The 23754-nt window shown below is 38.3% G+C and overlaps 1 protein-coding gene across 1 annotated transcript in view; it reads right to left on the bottom strand.

The window, feature by feature from the left end:
• LOC124795152 (anaphase-promoting complex subunit 2) overlaps positions 1 to 23754 on the bottom strand; it is a 118443-nt gene that overhangs the window by 75656 nt on the left and 19033 nt on the right. The window contains exons 3-5 of the mRNA XM_047259040.1: positions 19913 to 20021; positions 18033 to 18171; positions 6249 to 6429 (exon numbers count right to left, since the gene is read on the bottom strand). Coding sequence (XP_047114996.1) covers positions 6249 to 6429; positions 18033 to 18171; positions 19913 to 20021 — 429 coding nt within the window. The remainder of the gene's footprint in view (positions 1 to 6248; positions 6430 to 18032; positions 18172 to 19912; positions 20022 to 23754) is intronic.

Below are 23754 nucleotides of genomic sequence, written 5' to 3'. Positions count from 1 at the left end.
ATCTGTAAGGATTTTGCAGATTGACACCTAAAAGGCCCTGTTATTATTTATATTACTTCCCATTTCAATTTCTATACAATGATCTCTTCATCATTTACTATTCTATCTTCTTTAAATTATACTTTCTTTCATTATCCTATCTATACCATGCAGATAATGAAACAAGTACATTAATAATTTATACAGACAAAATTAATGTATGGTAAATATTTAGAAGGTTAATATTATTTTCAAGTCAGAATAAACGTACATTACCTATAGTAATATCTGGGTCCAATGCAAGTTTGACAATATAAGATGTGCATGTTAGCCGCACAACTTGGTCACTGCTAATGGAGCGTAGAGGAGTACTTGAAAGATACAGAGAAAGAAAACCAAGCAATAGGGTGTGGATTCTCATTAAAGCATGAGTGAATTTAACTAAAAATACATGAGTCAAGATGAGAGCAAAGATGTCTAGAATGATAAACGGATATTGTTCTCTTACACTACCTTGAAGGGAGAGAGGAGGTGGGGGCACCAGAAGGAATTATCCAAATCAGCAGACGATGTTCACATACAGACGAACAAATTATTATAATTAATTTCAGTAAAATTGGATGGTTTATTCAAGAGAAAGAGCTTCACAAACTGAGCAAGCCAATAACACTTTGGTCTACCTCTGACCCTTATGCAAGCAGTTATTCAGTTTGGCATTGATTGACAGAGCTGTAGGATGTGCTCCTGAGGGATATCATGCCAAATTCTATCTAACCGGCATGTTAGATCGTAAAAATCCTGCCCCTAATGCTCCAAAGGTTATCAGTTAGGGAGAGATCCAGTGATCTTCCTGGCCAACGTAGGGTTTAGCAAGCACAAAGACAAGCAGTAGAAACTATCGGTGTGTGCAGAAAGACATCTTACTGAAATGTAAGCCCACGATGAAGAGCAACAGAACAGGACCCAGAATACCTTTGTGATGACAAACTAACGGTTCCTGTTATAAAATGAAACGGTACCCCAGACCATCACTCCTGGGTGTTGGGCCATATGATGAGCAACAGTCAGGTTCATAACGCACTACTGTCCGAGTTGTCTCCAGACACGTATTCACTGGTCATTGGGGCTCATTTCAAAGCTGGACTCATCAATGAAGACAATTCTACTCCAGTCAATGAGACTCTAGGCCAAATGTGCTCAACACCACCGCAAACAAATTTGTTTGTGTTCTTAGGTCAATGGTAGTTGGTGCAAGGGGCACTGTGAGCTCAGCTTCCTTACTGTAGCCATGTATTAACGGTCCTTATGGTCACTGAAACAACAGTTGCATGTTGGGTTGACAAAAATGATGAATCCAGGGTTGTGAGTGCCTCTCTGAGTGATCTAGTTAAATAAAGGGTTAATAAATGAATAATAAGGTTGCAGTTGTCTCTGAGCTTTATGTGCTATTCCTAATGTACATAATAACGACTAAAGGAGTATAGAGTGCATGGCAATAAAAGGTTGCTACTGGCTCTAAAAATGTTACTCCTACTGTCTGGTGGCAATGCAGGAAAAAAAAAAAAAAGCTTGAATATGTGCTGTGGTAAAGCATGAAATATCTATTAATAAAGCTGATCAAATACACTCATGCTCATAAATTAAGGATAATGCTGATAAATGGTGAAACAATGCTCTGGTGGGCAGTTTGCAGGTTTAAATCACCTCAGGGTATGACCATGCAGTGCATTTGACCTGCAGTCGTCGCACGGTGGCGCTGGCAGCAGTCCACATATGCAGAGGTGTGTTGGTGCATGTCAGAGTACGGTGCAGCGAGTAAGGGTGCAGACGTTTTTGTGCTAATGGTGAATGTGTGTTGAAAATGGCTCAAAGAACACATATTGATGACGTTATGAGGGGTAGAATACTAGGGCGACTGGAGACTGGTCAAACACAGCAGGTCGTAGCATGGGCCCTCCATGGGCCACAAAGTGTGATCTCAAGATTATGGCAACGAGTCCAGCAGACAGGAAACGTGTCCAGGCACTACAGTACCGGACATCCACAGTGTACAGCACTACAAGAAGACTGACATCCAACCATCAGTGCCCGCAGACAGCCATGGAGTACTGCAGGTAGCCTTGCTCGGGACCTTACCACAGCCACTGGAACAGTTGTCTCCCGACTACAGTCTACAGACGACTGAACAGACACGGGTTATTCGCCCCGAGACCTGCAAGGTGCATTCCACTGACCCCAAGTCACAGGCAAGCCCGTAAGGCCAAGGTTATGTTCACGGAAGAGTCCAGGTACAGTCTGACCAGTGATTCTTGCCGGGTTTTCATCTGGCGTGAACCAGGAACCAGATACCAACCCCTTAATGTCCTTGAAAGGGAGCTGTATGAAGGTCGTGGTTTGATGGTGTGGGGTGGGATTATGATTGCTGCACATACACCCCTGCATGTCTTTGACAGAGGAACTGTAACAGGTAGGACGTCATTTTGCACCAGTATGTCCGCCTTTTCAGGGGTGCGATGGGTCCCACCTTCCCTCCTGATGGATGATAATGCACGGCCCCACCGAGCTGCTATCATGGAGGAGTACCTTGAAACAGAAGATATCTGGCAAATGGAGTGGCCTGCCTGTTCTCCAGACCTAAACCCCATCAAGCATGTCTGGGATGCTCTCGGTCGATGTATTGCTGCACATCTTCAAACCTCTATGACACTTCAGGAGCTCTGACAGGCACTGGTGCCGGAAATGGGAGACTATACCCCAGCAGCTGCTCGACCACCTGATCCAGAGTATGGTAACCCATTGTGCGGCCTGTGTACGTGTGTGCATAGAGATCATATCCCATATTGATGTCAGGGTACATGTGCAGGAAACAGTGGCATTCTGTAGCACATGTGTTTAGGGACAGTTTTCTCAACTTATCACCAATACCATGTACTTACAGATCTTTGTCATGTGTGTTCCCTATGTGCCTATGCTATTAGCGGCAGTTTTGTATAGTGCCACGGTGTGTGGCACCTCATTCTGCATGAGAGTATAATAAAGATTAGGTACATCCAATCAATCACTGTGTATGCATATTTTGCAATTATCCACTAGTACATTTTTATGAGGGTGGTTTTTTTTTTTTTTTTTTTTTCTTTTTTTAATTGGCATGGTTTTGCCATAAGAATTTAATCTGAAGAGCTCCGTCTGATTAACCAATCTTTCTGAAGTTCAGCCCACATGTATAATGAATGAGAGAAATGTACAAATAGATTATGGTTAAAATATTTTATGGTTTTGTAATACTTAAACAATTTGAGAAGAGAGTAAATGAATGGCAATACACATGCAGCTTCTGGACAATGTAAACAGCATTAAACTCACACTGTGAATACTTATTTCATGGTTTGTTTGGACTTTACTAAGATTAAGTTACAGGGGCAATTGAATTAACAGCCCTCTATGTGGTCTATTTCACTTGTATAGAGTAAAGGTATGTACACACAGATGGATAAAATATTTAGTGATGTGACATACTTAGAGAGCTAAAGCAGGAAGTTAAATTTGGATTACATGAGTTGCCACTGGGTAGAACTGCAAGTCAGTGTAACTCCAGGTTCAGAATAAATAGAGAATTGTATTGCTTAAAAGATAAACTGTTGAAAATATTTACCATTATTATCTGTTATCTTCTCTGGTTATGGTGACATCATTAGTCTTAAGAATGGGGAGATGTGGTGTAATATATCATTTTGGTATTGACGAATGGTGGGCATGACATTTGAAAGCAATTTACTAGTTAATTAATTTTAAAACTGAAAACTATTTGTACGTTTTTGTTACTGTTTATGCATGAAAACTGGTACAGATGGATGCTGCACATCTTCAAGGTGGGATGACGATGGCAGTCTAACTATGTGTTGTAATACTTGGTGGCTTGGCAGTTATTCTGTGCTGCACCATCATGGGACAATGAAAATGACATCACGGAAAAATAAGATAGATTCTTGTTATCGCTGATATGTGTACTCATTCTGTGGTTACATCTTGAGCTGTCAAGTTGACATTTCACACTGAGATTCTAGTGGTGAACAGTCATTGTATCTGAGAGTATGAATATACATCATATTTATTTGAGAAATGTTGTATTTATTTTTGAGACTTGATTTTTCACTGTACTCTTGACTTCCAGTGTTTTGCTGCAGAATTTGGAAAATGAAGTACTTGCTTTTCAAGAATGGCAGTTGTGGACACATCACAAAGTGAGTAAATTAATATCATGAAGCTATAGCTCATGAATAAATTGGCCATCTAGAATCAATGGGAACACAGCAGAGTGTGGCATTAAAATCTTAAAGGATTTTGTATGAACTTTCAGTTTCTCACAAGCTTTTTTCATTCGGCAGCAATGTTCTTCAATGTGAAGTAGTAGTTTTCACTAGCAGTCTCCCATTTCAGAGGTATTTCACCAACTTCAGTATTCCTGTTACCCCACAAAACACTTTCTGAAAGGTGCCAATTTTTCGAATCTATCTTCTCTTTGCGATTAAAAACACATTTGGGCACTTGATTTGTGTTCCATCATCATCATCTTTGATGTTCAGGAAGGCTGAACTCTCACATTCTCTACATGGGTTGGGTGTTACTAATACCCAACAGCCTACCTGAACTGTTGAGAGTATTTTATTGATTGTTGTAACTTTCATGAATGCCCATGAGTAGCTGGGGATATACTACTGAATCAAGCAGAGTCGCACTTACCTAAGAAAGGTGTTGCAGGTGCAGCTTGTGCACTAATGAACATTTTGCCTCAACAGATATTCACCTTATTGGCAGGCAGTGTACACATTTAAGCTGAGGCTTGTAACATCCTCACAAACAAATGGAAATTCCTGTTCCCTTTGACACACACACACCTTTCCACTGGCACAACACAATTCCCTCTGATGCATGTATGGAGCTTACAGTTCCAGGCAGATGGCGTCATTCAACAGACCTCAACACAGGAACCTTGGGTTCACCAAAACTGTATCCAGCCTAAACCGGTGTGTTCTCTAAGGTGTTCACCATTTAAAATGTGAAGCTTATCAAACATTCTGAACGTGCAAACATTACCCTTGAGGGGAAAAAAAGAGAGAAAAATAAAAAAAAGGTACAAAATGGTGGGGAGAAAAATGAAAAGAGGGAGAGGGAGAATAATAGAACATCTGAACAGATGACAGTTGATGTTGATAATAGCAGGAACAGAATCCAGTTTGTGAATAGATGCAACAAAAAAGCAAGAGTGGAAATAAAAGGAAGATTAGGGTTTAATGTCTTGTAAACAATGAGATCATTATGTATGGAGCATGAGCCCAGATTAGGGAAGGATGGGGAAGAAAATGTCATTCCCTTTTAAAGGAAACATCCCAGCATCTGCCTTAAGCAATTTAGGGAAATAATGCAAACCTAAATCTGGATAACTGGATAAGGATTTCAACTGTCACTCTCCAGAATGGGAGTCCAGTGTGCTAATCACTGGGCCGCCTCACATCATTCACGAGCGGGGCACTGACAATCAGCAAGCAATGAGGAGTAAATAAAGACACTAATGGAAATGAAGAACAAGTGGCTGTGGGAATCATGCACATATTAGATAACCAGTTTCCATTTCTGGAATTGAGAAGTGCCATGTTAGTAGGGGGTATTCGAAGGATCTAAGTGACAAAATAAGTATCATGGTCCTTGTTGTACTGTCCCCCCCCCCCAAAAAAAGGGTAAGAACCAATGTATAAGGAGCAACAATTAAGTGACTTTCAATTCCAAACAAGTATATCACAGAGGTAAGGTGGATGATGGAGTGACATTTGGGAGGTATGGGACGGAGTTTTCGTACTGTCAATCTCATTTCAGTATATGATGCAAGGAAGTCATAAAAATGGCCAAGAAGCTGATTAAAAGATTCTAGAGAAGAGTGGTACTGTGTAATACGGGAAAAACTGTTTCCGGCATTTTTGGGACATTGAAAGGTGGTACAATAAGGAACAGAGTGGTAGATCCATTTCACACACATAGTAAGTGAAAGGAGCTCAATGTGGAAGAGATAACAAGAGTTAAAATGGACAGCTGACTATAAGGTATGATAGTGTCTCCAGAAAAAAAAGGGATGGGGGGTATTTGGGAAATATCTTGGGAATTTAGCAACAGAGAAAGAGTTGGGTTATGCCAGAAACTAATAAGTTCTGGATCACAAGTTTTGACAAATTTCTCAACATATTTACATTATTTCCACTGCCAATTATTGTACATACCAATAATAATATTAAACAACTGCTCAATGCGTGTCCGAGTATATGTCTCATACAAAAAGTGAGAGAGCTTCTGCTTGAATTTATTGAGAGCTTCTTGTGTGGAGCGTGTGCTAGGTGGGGCTGCATCAGTTCCAGCACAGTATATTCGAGTCAGCCATCCCATTACAACAGTTTCCAGCCACTGCCAAGAGAGAAAACAACATTTTCTAGACAGTTCTACACAAACAGAAAGTTTGAGGTAAATGTCACATTAATAAAAGTGCAAAACACATTGATAATTCCTCTAACATTGAACTGACTACTAGTTATAAATGCATAAAAAGAAGCTACATGTTGTCACCTATTTGTTCCCAACAATAATTACCCTTCTCAACAAAAAAGATTCTTTCAAATTTCTATCTTTTTCCTTTCGCTGCAACCAAATATCTTCTGTGCCTCCTCTCTTTCTTGCCCTGCAATATTATTTTTTTTCTTACAAAGAGTGGTGATGTATTACTTTTGAAACTTGTGTGTTATTTAAATTCCTTTTTAAAAGACTTTTCAAAATCAGTAAGCAGTTAAGTGTATCACAGTCTGGTGTATAACGTTCAAAACCACTTAACCAGCCAGAGTGTCATTATAGATGTTGAAACAAATGGTTTCTCATTTGGTGTCATGAGGCTTAATGGAAAGAAAAATTTTTGCAGTCACCAAGAATTAAAACATGGAGCCTCCAGAAGAGCAGCCAACAATTCTGTACATTAAACCACAAAGATAATCAATATATAAGTGATGCATTACCTAATCAATAAACTATCTTTAAATTAAATTGGTATATTTTTCACTGCATATACAAATTATACACAAAAATGAGGAATCAGAACCACTCACCTGTAGCTGATTGAAGCGTCAAACATAGAACAGTTATCAACACTAGGAGTTTACTGGCTTTTGTGTTACAACTCCCCCCCTCCCCCCCCCCCCCCCCCAATTTTCATTACATCCGCTCTCACAAACAATCACACAGACACCCAAAAGGTATCCATTTATGTCTACACTGACAGTTGATGAGTGATTGCTCAAAAGTTGACAGGAGTCGGGCAGTGGATAGATGTGGAGCTTGCCGATGTTATCTCTAGTAACTGCCCACATCATTCAGTCATTCCTGTCACATTGACAGCATAATCCACTAGAATTACTCATATTGCTCTTTTCTGGAGGGAAGAAAAAAAAAAAAAGCAATGACCCATCAATCGCTGAAAGCTTAGGTTATTCCAAAACTTGGCACAACTCCGCACCAAAAGTTTTGACAAAAAAAACAACGTTAATATTTCACACTGGTGTGATTCAAGAACACAAGATTTTACAGAATGTTGTGACAGATGACACGATATGGGATCTAGACTCACTTCTTCACTCAATTGGATGACATGTTTTTGCTATGTGTCATTTTTTCAAAAACATTTGAAGAACATCTAAGCAACCTGATGACTGTGTTGAAGCATATTCAGGTTGCATGCCTCTGTGTGAATCTGAAAAAGTGCCTCTTCATCACTCATGAAATAAAACTTTAAGGGCATATAGTGAATGGTGATGGAGTCCACACTGATCCAGAGAAAATAAGAACAGTCGCAGATATTCCAAATGCTCCACACATTCACGGTGCAAGAATTTTTCTTGGATGTGCTCATACTACTGGTGGTTCATACAGGACTTCAGTGCCAATGGACATCCCTTACAAGAACTACTGCAGGGAGATGCCAAACTTTCCTGGAAAAAGGTGCAAAAAAAATCTTTCTTTGTCCTTAAGAAGGTACTACATGTTCTCCAGTCTTAGCATTGTATGACAAGAATGCCAAGAGAGAACTTCACACCAAAATTACTGATTGTGGGATAGGTGCAGTTCCAGAATAAATTCTGGAAGGTGATACCTTATGCTCCTAGAATACTCTTCAAGTCCAAAATGAACTATACTACAGCCAAGGAAAAATGCCTTGCAGTTTTTTGGGACATCAACCAGATCCAGCAGTATTTATGTGGCAAATCATTCGCTGTTTTGACAGACCACCACTCCCTATGCTGGATGACTAATGTGAAGGATCCGTCAGTCAACTGGTGAGATGGGCACTCAGGCTTCAAAAGAATGACATCACATTGGAAAACAAAAGTGGACGCAAACAAAAGGACACCGACTGCCTTCAAGAAATCCTTTGGTGGAACACAGCAGCTTAGATAAAGTCTCAAATCATCACTGTATTAAGTAACATCTCTGCTGAACTGAGGAAAGATACACCACTGCTGAAGCTGTGAAGGAGGAGGAACCAACAAAAGGAGAATTACAATTAAGAAATGGAATATTGTATAAGAGGAATTATTATCTGATGGGGTAGAAATGGTTATCATCATCCTAGGTCATCTACAGCCAACTATCTTAAAGTATTTCCAGAACGCAACATCTGTTCACCAGGTATTTATGAAGACTAGAGAAAATCTACACCTACATACTCCACAAGTAACAGTGTGATGCATGGCAAGGGGTGCCTTTTACCACTATGAGTCATTTCCTGTTCCACTCGCATATCGAGCGAGAGAAAAACAACTGTCTAAATGCCTTCATAGGAGCCCTAATTTCTCTCGTCTTCAAGGTCCTTACTTGAAATGTGCATTGGTGACAGTTGGATTGTTCTGAAGTCAGCTGCAAATGCCAGTTCTCTAAATTTTCGATAATGTTTCATGAAAAGATCACCATTTTTCCTCCAGAGATTCCCATATGAGTTTGCGCATAATTTCCATAATACAATACTTGCTTGTTGATCAAACTTACTGGTTTTTATCTGACCTTGTGTTCTATATGTGGCCTCCCTTAGAGGTACTACATGTTCGTAAAATTCTTCCTACAAACTGAAGTTGACGATTTGCTTTCCCTACTACCATCCTTATGTGCTCATTCCAATTTACATCATTTCGTAACATTATGCCTTAGATATTTAATCAATGTGATTGTGTCAACCAGCACACTACCAATGTTGCATTTGAACATTAAACGATTGTTTTTCCTACTCACCTGCATTAACTTACATTCTTCTACATTTAGAGTGAGCTGCCACTCATCGCACCAACTAGAAATTCTTCCTAAGTTATCTTGTATCCTCATATAGTCCCTCAATGATGACTTATTCCCATATACTACTGTGTCATCAGCAAACAGCTGCAGATTGCTGCTCACTCTATCTGTCATATTTTTTACGCATATACAGAACAAGAGCTGTCTTATCACATTTCACTTGGGTGCTCCGGATGATACCTTTATCTCTGATGAACAGTTATTATTGATGAGATCATACTAGGGTCTATTATTTAAGGAGTCTTCGAGCAACTCACACATCTGGGAATCTAGTCTATACTCTTGGACCCTTGTTAACAGTCTGCAGTAGGGTACTGTGTCAAACACTTTGTGGAAATCTAGGAATATGGAAACTGCCTGTTGTCCTTCATCCATGGTTCACAGAATATCATGTGAGAAAAGAGGAAGCTGAGTTATGCATGAGCAATGCTTTCAAAATCCATACTGATTTATGGACAGAAATTTTTCTGTCTCCAGAAAATTTATTATATTTGAACTTAGAATCAGACACTGGTGAGCCACTGGTAAGGAATGCGATCGATGGAAGTGTGTGCTGCATTTACCTCAGGGGTATCAGGTAGTACCTGCAGCAGCAACATTCTACCGAGTAGGAATGTGGAGGTATCTGAAGTTAACAAATGGGAATCGCTGGATAAAAGTCTGCGCTGACTACCTAACCCACGACGACGTAACCAAAGCTGTGCCAACAACCAAAGCACTAGAAATTGCAAAGTTCCTTGTAGAAGACAGCATTTTGAAGCACAGAGCACTCCAAGTGACAATCTCTTATTGTGGAAAAATTTTCCAGTCGAGACTAGTAGGGAAGGTAATTTCACATTGCAACATCACCTACACGATGATAACTGAATGATGAATGGGCTCACAGAATGCTTCAATAAGACATAGGTAGATATATTCTCAATGTACATGGATATCAAACAGGGAGACTGGGATATAATACTACCTCTTGTGGCATTCGCATAAAACACAGCGAAGCACGGCACTACAGGCTGTACACCATTCTTCCTGCTCCACAGTTGCAAGGTCAAACCGTCAATGGATACACAGATCCAGTTTCAACCGGCCAACACTCATGATGACTACATGAAACACCTCATCATCATGACCAAAGAAACAAGGCAGCTGGCTTGCATATGGACTGCAGACACCCTGGAGAAAGACAGAGTGCTATAACGCCAAACACCAACCAGCGAGATTCAGTCTGGGAGACTTGTTACAGACTTTTAAGTCTTATGGAAGATAGGACTATAAGAATAGAAACTAAAGCACTACTTTGTGCCAAACCGTATGCTCCATTGCTTGTCAGATGTCACACATGAAGATGAGGATTATGACTGCTCTGCCAGAAGACAGAGGCACACAGATGTCATCTGTATCTTCTGTTTTAAGCCCTACTACATTCCAGAAGTGCTGAAGAACTTCTGAAATAGTAGGTCGCTGTTTCCCAAAAGAGGGAGCGATGCCACAAGCTGTGGTGCATGCAGTGTACTGTGGTGAATGCATTGCTGGCTGGTATGCTGGAGGTCACCAGTTTGCATCTGACCACTAGCAATTCCTTGTTATTAACAGGAGGAGGCCACGGTGTAGGGATTACAGATTTACTTCAAACTTTGTATACCTTTTGTAGACCATTAAAACAACATAATGTGCAAGCAGTAAAATGCACTACTTTGGCAATTCCGAGAAAATCGCATCTATTGTGTAACTGATGTATCTGTACATAGGTACCAGACATTAGAGTTCATGGTGCTCAAGCAGTTAGTGTTCGAGTTTTGTAAATCAAACGTGTATGAGGTGACGTTTCGACTCCCGCTCAAAATTAATTGTTAATCTATATTTTCTTCATCATGTTACTTAATTTCTATGACACTTGAGAGGTATATAACAGATGTATTTGCACAAAGTTATAGTGAATTTAATGTTATTTGACTACTTACTACTTTTAATTAAATTTATTATTAGAACACTAACCAAAACAGCCTTGCAGTGCTGGTACTGCGAACGGTTGAAAGCAAGGGGAAACTACAGCCGTAATTTTTCCCGAGGGCATGCAGCTTTACTGTATGGTTAATGATGATGGCGTCCTCTTGGGTAAAATATTCCGGAGGTAAAATAGTCCCTCATTCGGATCTCCGGGCGGGGACTACTCAAGAGGAAATCGTTATCAGGAGAAAGAAAACTGGCATTCTACAGATCGGAGCGTGGAATGTCAGATCCCTTAATCGGGCAGGTAGGTTAGAAAATTTAAAAAGGGAAATGGATAGGTTAAAGTTAGATATAGTGGGAATTAGTGAAGTTCGGTGGCAGGAGGAACAAGACTTTTGGTCAGATGAATACAGGGTTATAAATACAAAGTCAAATAGGCGTAATGCAGGAGTAGGTTTAATAATGAATAAAAAAAATAGGAATGTGGGTAAGCTACTACAAACAGCATAGTGAACGCATTATTGTGGCCAAGATAGACATGAAGCCCACGCCTACTACAGTAGTACAAGTTTATATGCCAACTAGCTCTGCAGATGACGAAGAAATTGAAGAAATGTATGACGAAATAAAAGAAATTATTCAGATAGTGAAGGGAGACGAAAATTTAATAGTCATGGGTGACTGGAATTCGGTAGTAGGAAAAGGGAGAGAAGGAAACGTAGTATGTGAATATGGATTGGGGGTAAGAAATGAAAGAGGAAGCCACCTGGTAGAATTTTGCACAGAGCACAACTTAATCATAGCTAACACTTGGTTCAAGAATCATAAAAGAAGGTTGTATACATGGAAGAAGCCTGGAGATACTGACAGATTTCAGATAGATTATATAATTGTAAGACAGAGACTGGGCAGATGTGGACTCTGACCACAAACTACTGGTTATGAACTGTAGATTAAAACTGATGAAACTGCAGAAAGGTGGGAATTTAAGGAGATAGGATCTGGATAAACTGACTAAATCAGAGGTTGTACAGAGTTTCAGGGAGAGCGTAAGGGAACAAATGGCACGAATGGGGGAAAGAAATACAGTAGAAGAAGAATGGGTAGCTTTGAGGGATGAAGTAGTGAAGGCAGCAGAGAGTCAAGTCGGTAAAAAGACGAGGGCTAGTAGAAATTCTTGGGTAACAGAAGAAGTATTGAATTTAATTGATGAAAGGAGAAAATATAAAAATACAGTAAATGAAGCAGGCAAAAAGAAATACTAACGTCTCAAAAATGAGATCGACAGGAAGTGCAAAATGGCTAAGCAAGGATGGCTAGAGGATAAATGTAAGGATGTAGAGGCTTATCTCACTAGGGGTAAGATAGATACTGCCTACAGAAAAATTAAAAGAGACCTTTGGAGAAAAGACAACAACTTGTATGAATATTAAGAGCTCAGATGGAAACCCAGTTCTAAGCAAAGAAGGGAAAGCAGAAAGGTAGAGGGAGTATATAGAGGGTCTATACAAGGGCGATGTACTTGAGGACAATATTATGGAAATAGAAGAGGATGTAGATGAAGATGAAATGGGAGATATGATACAGTGTGAAGAGTTTGACAGAGCACTGAAAGACCTGAGTTGAAACAAGGTCCCGGGAGTAGATAACATTCCATTAGAACTACTGACGGCCTTGGGAGAGCCAGTCCTGACAAAACCCTACCATCTGGTGAGCAAGATGTATGAGACAGGCGAAATACCCTCAGACTTCAAGAAGAATATAATAATTCCAATCCCAAAGAAAGCAGGTGTTGACAGATGTGAAATTTACCGAACTATCAATTTAATAAGTCATGGCTGCAAAATACTAACGCCAATTCTTTACAGACGAATGGAAAAACTAGTAGAAGCCGACCTAGGGGAAGATCAGTTTGGATTCCGTGGAAATATTGGAACATGTGAGGCAATACTGACCCTACGACTTACCTTAGAAGCTAGATTAAGGAAAGCCAAACCTACGTTTCTAGCATTTGTAGACTTAGAGAAAGCTTTTGACAATGTTGACTGGAATACTCTCTTTCAAATTCTGAAGGTGGCAGGGGTAAAATACAGAGAGCGAAAGGCTATTTACAATTTGTATAGAAACCAAATGGCAGTTATAAGAGTTGAGGGGCATGAAAGGGAAGCAGTGGTTGGGAAGGGAGTGAGACAATGTTGTAGCCTCTCCCCGATGTTATTCAATCTGTATATTGAGCAAGCAGTGAAGGAAACAAAAGAAAAATTCGAAGTACGTATTACAATCCATGGAGAAGAAATAAAAACTTTGAGGTTCGCTGATGACATTGTAATTCTGTCAGAGACAGCAAAGGACTTGGAACAGCAGTTGAATGGAATGGATAGTGTCTTGAAAGGAGGATATAAGATGAACATCAACAAAAGCAAAACGAGAATAATGGAATGTAGTCGAATTAAGTCGGCTGATGCTGAGGGTATTAGATTAGGAAATGAGATGCTTAAAGTAGTAAAGGAGTTTTGATATTTGGGGAGCAAAATAACTGATGATGGTTGAAGTAGAGAGGATATAAAATGTAGACTGGCAATGGGAAGGAAAGCGTTTCTGAAGAAGAGAAATTTTTTAACATAGAGTATAGATTTAAGTGTCAGAAAGTCGTTTCTGAAAGTATTTGTATGGCGTGTAGCCATGTATGGAAGTGAAACTTGGACGATAAATAGTTTGGACAAGAAGAGAATAGAAGCTTTTGAAATGTGGTGCTACAGAAGAATGCTGAAGATTAGATAGGTAGATCACATAACTAATGAGGAGATGTTGACTACAATTGGGGAGAAGAGAAGTTTGTGGCACAACTTGACTAGAAGAAGGGACCAATTGGTAGGACATGTTCTGAGGCGTCAAGGGATCACAAATTTAGCATTGGAGGGCAGCATGGAGGGTAAAAATCATAGAGGGAGACCAAGAGATGAATACACCAAGCAGATTCAGAAGGATGTAGGCTGCAGTAGGTACTGGGAGATGAAGAAGCTTGCACAGGATAGAATAGCATGGAGAGCTGCATCAAACAAGTCTCAGGACTGAAGACCACAACAACAACAACATTATTAGAACAAACATTTTTATAAATATCGGCAAGTAAATGAAGAAACATATAGCGTTTTTCTGAAAATTTATGCCTGTTGTTATTTGTGAAATACCTTATACAGGCAATCTGGTTAGGTACCTGGAACTATTTTGTACCTCAATTCTTTGAGTTGCAGATGCAGAGGCGGGTCCCATTTGGCAATTAAACTGCACAGCAGTGAGACATAGCTAATGTAGCAAGAGCAAATAGCATAGGTGTAAATTTTTTGAACATCACAAAATTTACGCTTGTACTACAAAAATGAAGGTTTGAGCGGGTATCGAACCATTGCCTCATACACGTTCATCTTAGGAAGGTCGAACATTAGCCACTTGACCACCATGAATTCTAACGTCTAGTACCTACATGCAGATACATCAGTTACACAACAGACATGTAAAACTTCTCTTGCGATTTTCTCGGAACTGCCAGAGTTGTGCACCTTAACACTTGCACATTATGTTGTTATGATGGCCTACTAAAGGGGTAGAAGTTTGAAGTAAATCGGTGATCCAACATCGTGGTCTCCCCTTGTAAGTATATTTCCAGAAAAGTCTTGAAATATCTTATGTTTTTAATGTTTGTATATGCCATAGTGGATAGCACTGCCGGCTGGTGTGCTGAGGGTCACCAGTTTGAATCTGACCACCAGTAGTTATTTGTTATTAAGTATTTATTATTTCTGGAATATGTGATGTTTGTATAAACACCAGCATTCTGGTATATTTAATGCCTGTATAATTAATTGCACTCTCTGTCCAGGAATTCGCTTGTTTTCTGGGTGTATTGTGGTGTTCATAATAAACATGCTTTCAGTTCTAAGTGTTATATATCACTGATGACACTGTTTTCAGATTTGGACTTGATTCTGGTTACAATATGGCAATGTGGATAGTTTCCCAATTTCAGTTTGTTTGCTCCACAGTAGATTTTGAATTATCACACTCATTCAGAGAGGGAGGGATTAAAGATACAGGACCTGGACAAAGAATCTAAAGTTGTTGAGAATTTCAAAAGAAGTATGAGGCAATGCCTGAGAAACACAAAAGAAGATGAATGGGCTGACGCCAGAGATAGTGCAGTGAAGACAATAGAAGATCAAATATGCAAAAAGTTGAATGGCATAGGCTCATTTGCCAAGTGAGAAGGTAAAACTAAAAGGTGGGAGGAACACACGGAATAGCTTTACAAGGGAAATGAACTTTCAGACAATTTTGTAGAAAGAGAACAGGAAATTGATGAAACATTGCTTGGGAGGTATGCTACTGTTAGTCAAGACAAGGCACCTAGACTAGACAACATCCCCACAAAATTACTGAGATCTTTAAGAGAACATACTATGACAAAACTATTCCACTTGATTTGCAAGATATATGAAACAGGTAAAATACAATCAGATTTCAAGAACAAGGCAACAGCTCCTGTTTCGAAGGCAGGTATTGACTAGTAGGAATATTGTTAAACCATCATTTTCACAAATCATGGTTACAAAATACGGACACAAATTATTTACAGGAGAATGGAAAACTGGTATAAAATGACCTTGGGAAAGATCAGTTTTGATTCCAGAGAAAGTTGCAACATGTGAAGCAATACTGACCCTATGATTTATTTAGAAGATAGTTAAAGAAAGGCAAACCTACCTTTATGGCATTTTTAGATTCAGAGAAAGCTTTTAGCAATGTTGACTGGACTCTTAAAAATTCAGAAGGTAGCAGGGATAAAATACAAGGAGTGAAATGTTATTTACAACTTGTACAGAAGGCAAACTACAGTAATGTGAATCAAAGGGCATGAAAGAGAGGTATTCTCAACGTTGTTCAATCTGTACATTGAGCAAGGATTAGAGGAAAATAAGGAGAAATTACAAATGGGAATTAATGTTCAGGATGAAGAAACAAAAGCTTTCAGGTTGTGGCACAGATGGCAACAGACTTGGAGGATCAGTTGAACAGAATGGACAGTATCTTGAAAATAGTGCACAAATAAACATCAACAAGAGTAAATCAAGTGTAATGGAAAGCAGTTAATTAAATCAGGAAATGATGAGGGAATTATATTAGAAAATTAAGATACTCAGAGTAGCATATGAGTTTTGCTATTTAGGAAGCAAAACAACTGATGTTGGGTGAGGGGGGAAGGTATTATATGCGGAGTAGCCTTGTACGGAAGTTAAATGTGGGTGACAAGCAGTTAAGGCAAGAAGAGCAAACAACCTTTTACGATGTGGTGCCACAGAAGACTGCTGAAGATCAGATGGGTAGGTTAAATAACTGATGAACAGGTACTGAATCAAATTTAGAAGACGAGAAATTTATGGAATGATATACCTAAAAGAAGGGATCACTGATGGCAAATGTCCTGACATATCAATGGCTCTGAGCACTATGGGACTTAACATCTGTGGTCATCAGTCCCCTAGAACTTAGAACTACTTAAACCTAACTAACCTAAGGACATCACGCACATCCATGCCCGAGGCAGGATTCGAACCTGCGACTGTGGTGGTCACGTGGTTCCAGACTGAAGCGCCTAGAACCGCACGGCCACACCGGCTGGCTCCTGACATATCAAGGAACTGTCATTTTGATGGGAAGTGTTTAAAGGGGAAGGGTGGGAGGTGGAAGTGAAAACTGTAGAGGGAGACCAAACCTTGAAACAAGTAAGCAGATTCAAATGGATATAGACTGCAGAAGTTATGAAGAGATGAAGGGCTAACACAGGGCAGACTAGTATGGATAACTGCATCAAACTAGTCTTAAGACTGAAGGTCACAACAACTCATCTTTGAGCAGAGAACACATACTAAAAATTATCGAGGAAATCAAATTATGGCACAAGACACTGTGACTAACACAATAGACATCATTAACATCCATCAATCTAACTGAAGTGTTCACACTATTGCATATGATATGTAAAATGAACAATAACTTCACAGAAATTACAGTTAGTTCAAAGGTTATTTAATTTAAAAATACAACATATAACTATAAAATATATATGACATGTAATGTGCACAATACCTTCAAGGAAACACAGTTAGTTAATATGTTAATGAGTGTAAATCATGTTCCACGATGGCTTCCTGTGTATTTATGATTTAATAGTGCACTCTTTGAACTGCTATGCATTATTTATCATAGATTTTGAGAGTAAGTGTAATGCCAAGCTGAAAATGCTTAAATCCTTAGGGATGAATAAACATAACTGTTGAAGAACCACACATATTATTCTTATTGCATTCTGAAAAACATTCTTTCTAAGCTAATATTAATCGTAGATGGAATAATTTGGCATTTATCACACTAATGATTTATTGATAAAGGTGAAAGAAGTGGCAACTGACAGAAAAAAGCCTTAAGAACAACTGGGGTCTTGAACCCCAGACCTTTGGACTGGTAGTCTGAAATTTAAAGACTTAGCCACTACATGACACAATCACTACTCTTAATGATTTTGGAAGGTGGATGCATGAAACTGCTTAAAGAGTAAATGATGGGAAATTGAAAATCATGTGAATCCTCACTGTGCCACTATTAAATCATTTCAAGATGAACCTCAAAGTGTTTGATAACAAAATAGTCCAAATGGAGCATACTGGAGACACACTTACTTCATCTAAAGATGCAAGGTATGATGTATCAAAACTTCCTTTGCAGCTGTCATGTACATGCTTTTCAATCCGAACGTGGATTAGAGAAGTTATGACTTCACTGGAAAGTCTCTCCAACAACTCCATCTCAATCAGTTTCCTAAATAATTACATTTCAGGGCATTAACGTAAAGGGATATGCTAAATTCAACATATGATGACAACATGTATTACTACAAAATGATCATTTGAGAAAAATACAATAAAAATAAAATAAAAAGCAGCTAAAGAGACTAATTCTGCAGAGTAAGTTCCTAATTGGTGCGTATTGTGTACATAAGAGCATCAGTACTGCAGCTTTTAATTCAAGTAATCACTCGAGATTCCATCATGCACAAATACAAGTCATTTAAATAAAATTTGCTGCTCATCTCAGTTAATAAGCACAATATTTTTGAGAACTTCAGTTTTAACTTACTTTAATACTCACCAATCATCTGTGATGTCAGATCAAATGTCAATTATGTTCTACATTACAATTCATAATTCCAGTTGGTGTTCTTTTTTATATCCCGTCTCCATAAATAATTATACTTTGCAATTTGTATCTTTTAAAAACTTCCCTCTCTTTTCCTCTTCATTTTGTCCAACTACATGAATATTTAACAAAACAACTAACTAAATCATTCCTTATTATGCACCTATAACTCATTACTTACAATATATTTTCATCAAATAAAATCATCAGTTATTTTGATTCCATATAATGCACTCTCAATTCCAATCCAGATTTTCGTGTGTCATATTTAATAACTGTCTCATAATGTGTTGGACAGACTTTTTCTCTAACATTAAAATATAAAGTTGTCACTTCACTCTGTGTCTATACGGTAATGAATATGTTATCCTGGTGAACATCACTTAATTTTTACTGCACTTCTTTATAGCCATGTGCATATGATGCTACCAGACCTCTCATTTCCTGTTTGCTCTGTTTCCCTGCATGTGAATTTTGCAGAATTCTATCACTCTGAACTGTTTTTCTACACTGTTTCTCCTCGAGTAAGGACACATGTCATATCAAAACTGGTCAATTTACAACACATACTCTCAATTACAACACGTTTTGCATCATTCCCTCTTACCTTTGCACATTTCAAATTGGAAAACGGTGCTTTTGCATTCAATTGACCAATATTATTGTGCCATTTGTTTCTGCTCTTCATGTTACTATCTCAAGTTATTTTCAAAACAGAGCAGAAGCTTTGAAATTTTAAATCCCCATTGTCGACAATTTCTTCCATTCTTATTTTGAGAATGTAAAGTTCTTATTGGAGTATAAAAAATGGAAGGGGGAAAAGTAACAAGTTGTCATATACTCATAGCTGAGGGTTTGAGTTGTCTATATGCAGATAAATGAGACATTGTTGCTAAGCTTTGGGATGGATACTTCTTTAGGGCTAAAAGAAACACACACACACACACACACACACACACACACACACACACACACACAAAAGATGTACAATTGTTTATGCATGTTCCATTAATTCTGAGAAAGGATTAATTAAAAGCTTAGTACAGTCCTCAGTCTTATTTTGAGGTTTAGGATCCTTGACTAATACAGATTATCCTATTCACTTCATTATCCAAGGAGCAGCAATACATACTAATAATAGTGTAACTCCATCAATTGTCAATGTTTAGATGTAAGTCAACAAAATACTCAATAGTCAGAAAACTACTAATACAATAGCCACAGTGAGTATATTAACAGGTCACCACAGTTGGATTTTGTGTGTATTCAATACCTTCTTTTGCAATGATGTTTCAGAGAAAACAGAAATTTTTTACCAATTATCTGTATTGATAGCTCCAACACATATTATTGTGAATCTCACCTATTTGTCTCATGAAAGGCATCCAATATGGCTCGACACTGACAACCCTCAATTTCAGTGCCACAACCTCCACACACCACATTTTCACTATCTGCGACTTCATCTATATCTGCAACATTTTGTCAGCTTTAAATTAATAAAGTTGTTTTTTAAAACTAAAGGCAACAAGAGTTCTCAAATTCATATTTTACCTGTATCTTCTCTTACAAGAGGATAGTATCCATCTCAAAAAAATATGTAACAAAAATCAGATTACAGTAATATGGTAAACATAAGCTTCAAGTTCATGGATCAATGATTCTTCCTTTGAGATGTTCCCAAAGACAGGAACTGCTTTGGACTGAAAGGTTTCTGCAGTTTTGGATTTCCAATGTACAGGTTGAGAGATTTGACATTTCTCTTTCAACTATCAATTTCAATCTTTCTTCCTGTTTTTCCTGCTTAAGGGTCACAATAATTTAAAATAAAACAATGTTTCAAGTTATCAGTTTCTGATGTATCAGATATATTAGGTCTGCTACTTCTCTGTTGACTAAACAAAGGAAGAACATTTTGTGGTAGCCTCACAAGTAGCAGTTTCAAACTCTCTTTGAAAGGCACTGCAAATACGAGGGTCTCTCCAAAAGAAATGCACACTATTTTTTTTAAATCAATCTTTTATTCTACATGTTTGAAAGTTTTACAGTGTGTAGATACATCCTTTAGGATCAACATTTTCATTTCTCCACATAATTTCCATCCCTCTCAATTGCCTTACACCATCTTAGAACCAGTGCCTGTATAGCCGCACGGTAAAATTCTGGACCAATCTGTTGGAGCCACTGTTTGGCAGCGTGCACAAGGGAATAGAATAGAATATTTTTTATTCGCCTTTCAGTATTTTTCATACAATTGGCTTCGTCGTACAGTTGAGCACAATAAATACTTACATACAAAGAATTATTTAGCTTATTGAAGAATTGAAAATATTTCTTTGTCACTTATTAAAAGCTTATATTATAATGAGTATTTCCTAGGAATTCTTCAATTGTATAGAATTCACCGCATTTTAAACAATTTTGCAATACATTCTTGAATTTATTAAATGGAGCTGTACGAGCTGAGTATGGTATCATCTTGTGCTGAATTTGTCCAGATTTTCTTTAGCATACATTAAACAGTACATGCTAGGTACTGTCATTACACTGAGATATTTAAAATGGTTTCTGCAGGATTCTCTGGGTGCTAATCCTAGTATACATCTGATGGCCTACTTCTGCCATCTGAAAATACATTTAGCTCCTGAGGAATTACCCCAGAGCAAAATTCCATACTCCAAAAGGGAATGGAAGAAAGCAAAATATGAGTGGAGTAACAGCTGTTTGCTCCACTGTTTCTCAATTCGTACAGTAAAAAAAGTACACGGGCTAGTTTGCTGCACAGGTGATTGGTGTGTTCTTCCCAGGACAGTTTTTGGTCTATGTGCAATCCAAGCAGTTTCACTGCTTTATTTTTACTTTTTGTAGCTTTTAGATTAAAAATTATTTCTTCCATTTTTGTATTGTTTATGCACAGCTGATTGGCCTGACACCAGTGACTAGTCATTTGCATTATTTCTTTGTTGTTATCCAGCACAGTTTGTAAATTGTCCTGAGGTTATTACTGTTGTATCATCAGTGTACAGTATATTCTTACATGGTATATAATTCGATAAATTGTTAATATAGACAATGAACAGGAAAGGCCCAAGAACCGAGCCTTGGGGTATTCCTCTTTTTATAGAGTATTGCTGATCTCTGTTTATTTGCATATACAAGCTGTAATCTATTGCTTAAATAAGATTTGAATAAGGTAAGTGGCATATCTTCAATGCCATAGTATTCTCACTTTTTAATGATTATGTCATGAGACAGTGAATCAAATGCTTTGCTTAAGTCAATAAGTGTTCCAGATATATGCAGCCTCTTTTCATGTGCTTCATATACATTGTTCACCAAAGCTTGAATTGCTTTTACAGTTGATAGAAAAGACCTGAATCCGAATTGCTGTTCATTTAAGGGGGGTAGGACATGAAACGGGCCGACTTGGAGCAGGAGAGGCACCCTAGGACATTTTAATTTACACTATCTATACTTTTACAAATAAATTCATAAAACTTTGTTAGCATGACCAGGAAGGATTCAGGATTCACACTCATAGCAGCAGAAGTTCAAAAACATAACAAAACAAATTTTTTCTACATGTGAAATTTCATCATTTTTTTCACTTGGTATTGGCTGCATTTGTTGCTGTAGATACACTTTTCTTCATAAGTAAGAGAGATTCTTCGATGAACTTTACACAGTGTACAAACCATACTTACTGTTGTATGAAACTCTAGAATTTCCCAAATATGTTAAAAACTGTGGTAAAAATTGAGATAATTAACTATAAAATAAGAGTTTTCTCTAAACACGAAGTTTAAAACGTAACAGCCCATTCATTTTTCCATTGTTGTTGTTGTGGTCTTCAGTCCTGAGACTGGTTTGATGCAGCTCTCCATGCTACTCTATCCTGTGCAAGCTTTTTCATCTCCCAATACCTACTGCAACCTACATCCTTCTGAATCTGCTTAGTGTATTCATCTCTTGGTCTCCCCCTACGATTTTTACCCTCCACGCTGCCCTCCAATACTAAATTGGTGATCCCTTGATGCCTCAGAACATGTCCTACCAACCGATCCCTTCTTCTGGTCAAGTTGTGCCACAAACTTCTCTTCTCCCCAATCCTATTCAATACTTCCTCATTAGTTATGTGATCTACCCATCTAATCTTCAGCATTCTTCTGTAGCACCACATTTCGAAAGCTTCTATTCTCTTCTTGTCCAAACTATTTATCGTCCATGTTTCACTTCCATACATGGCTACACTCCATACGAATACTTTCAGAAATGACTTCCTGACACTTAAATCAATACTGGATGTTAACAAATTTCTCTTCTTCAGAAACGCTTTCCTTGCCATTGCCAGCCTACATTTTATATCCTCTCTACTTTGACCATCATCAGTTATTTTGCTCCCCAAATAGCAAAACTCCTTTACTGCTTTAAGTGCCTCATTTCCTAATCTAATTCCCTCAGCATCACCCGACTTAATTAGACTACATTCCATTATCCTTGTTTTGCTTTTGTTGATGTTCATCTTATATCCTCCTTTCAAGACACTGTCCATTCCATTCAACTGCTCTTCCAAGTCCTTTGCTGTCTCTGACAGAATTACAATGTCATCGGCGAACCTCAAAGTTTTTATTTCTTCTCCATGAATTTTAATACCTACTCCGAATTTTTCTTTCGTTTCCTTTACTGCTTGCTCAATATACAGATTGAACAACATCGGGGACAGGCTACAACCCTGTCTTACTCCCTTCCCAACCACTGCTTCCCTTTCATGTCCCATGTCTGCCATCTGGTTTCTGTACAAATTGTAAATAGCCTTTCGCTCCCTGTATTTTACCCCTGCCACCTTTAGAATTTGAAAGAGAGTATTCCAGTCAACATTGTCAAAAGCTTTCTCTAAGTCTACAAATGCTAGAAACGTAGGTTTGCCTTTCCTTAATCTTTCTTCTAAGATAAGTCGTAAGGTCAGTATTGCCTCACGTGTTCCAGTGTTTCTACGGAATCCAAACTGATCTTCCCCGAGGTTGGCTTCTACTAGTTTTTCCATTCGTCTGTAAAGAATTCGTGTTAGTATTTTGCAGCTGTGACTTATTAAGCTGATAGTTCGGTAATTTTCACATCTGTCAACACCTGCTTTCTTTGGGATTGGAATTATTATATTCTTCTTGAAGTCTGAGGGTATTTCGCCTGTTTCATACATCTTGCTCA

The sequence above is a fragment of the Schistocerca piceifrons genome, chromosome 4 (assembly GCF_021461385.2).
Source record: "Schistocerca piceifrons isolate TAMUIC-IGC-003096 chromosome 4, iqSchPice1.1, whole genome shotgun sequence".
NCBI classification, from domain to species: Eukaryota; Metazoa; Arthropoda; class Insecta; order Orthoptera; family Acrididae; genus Schistocerca; species Schistocerca piceifrons.
This window is presented reverse-complemented; position numbering and strand designations above follow the sequence as displayed.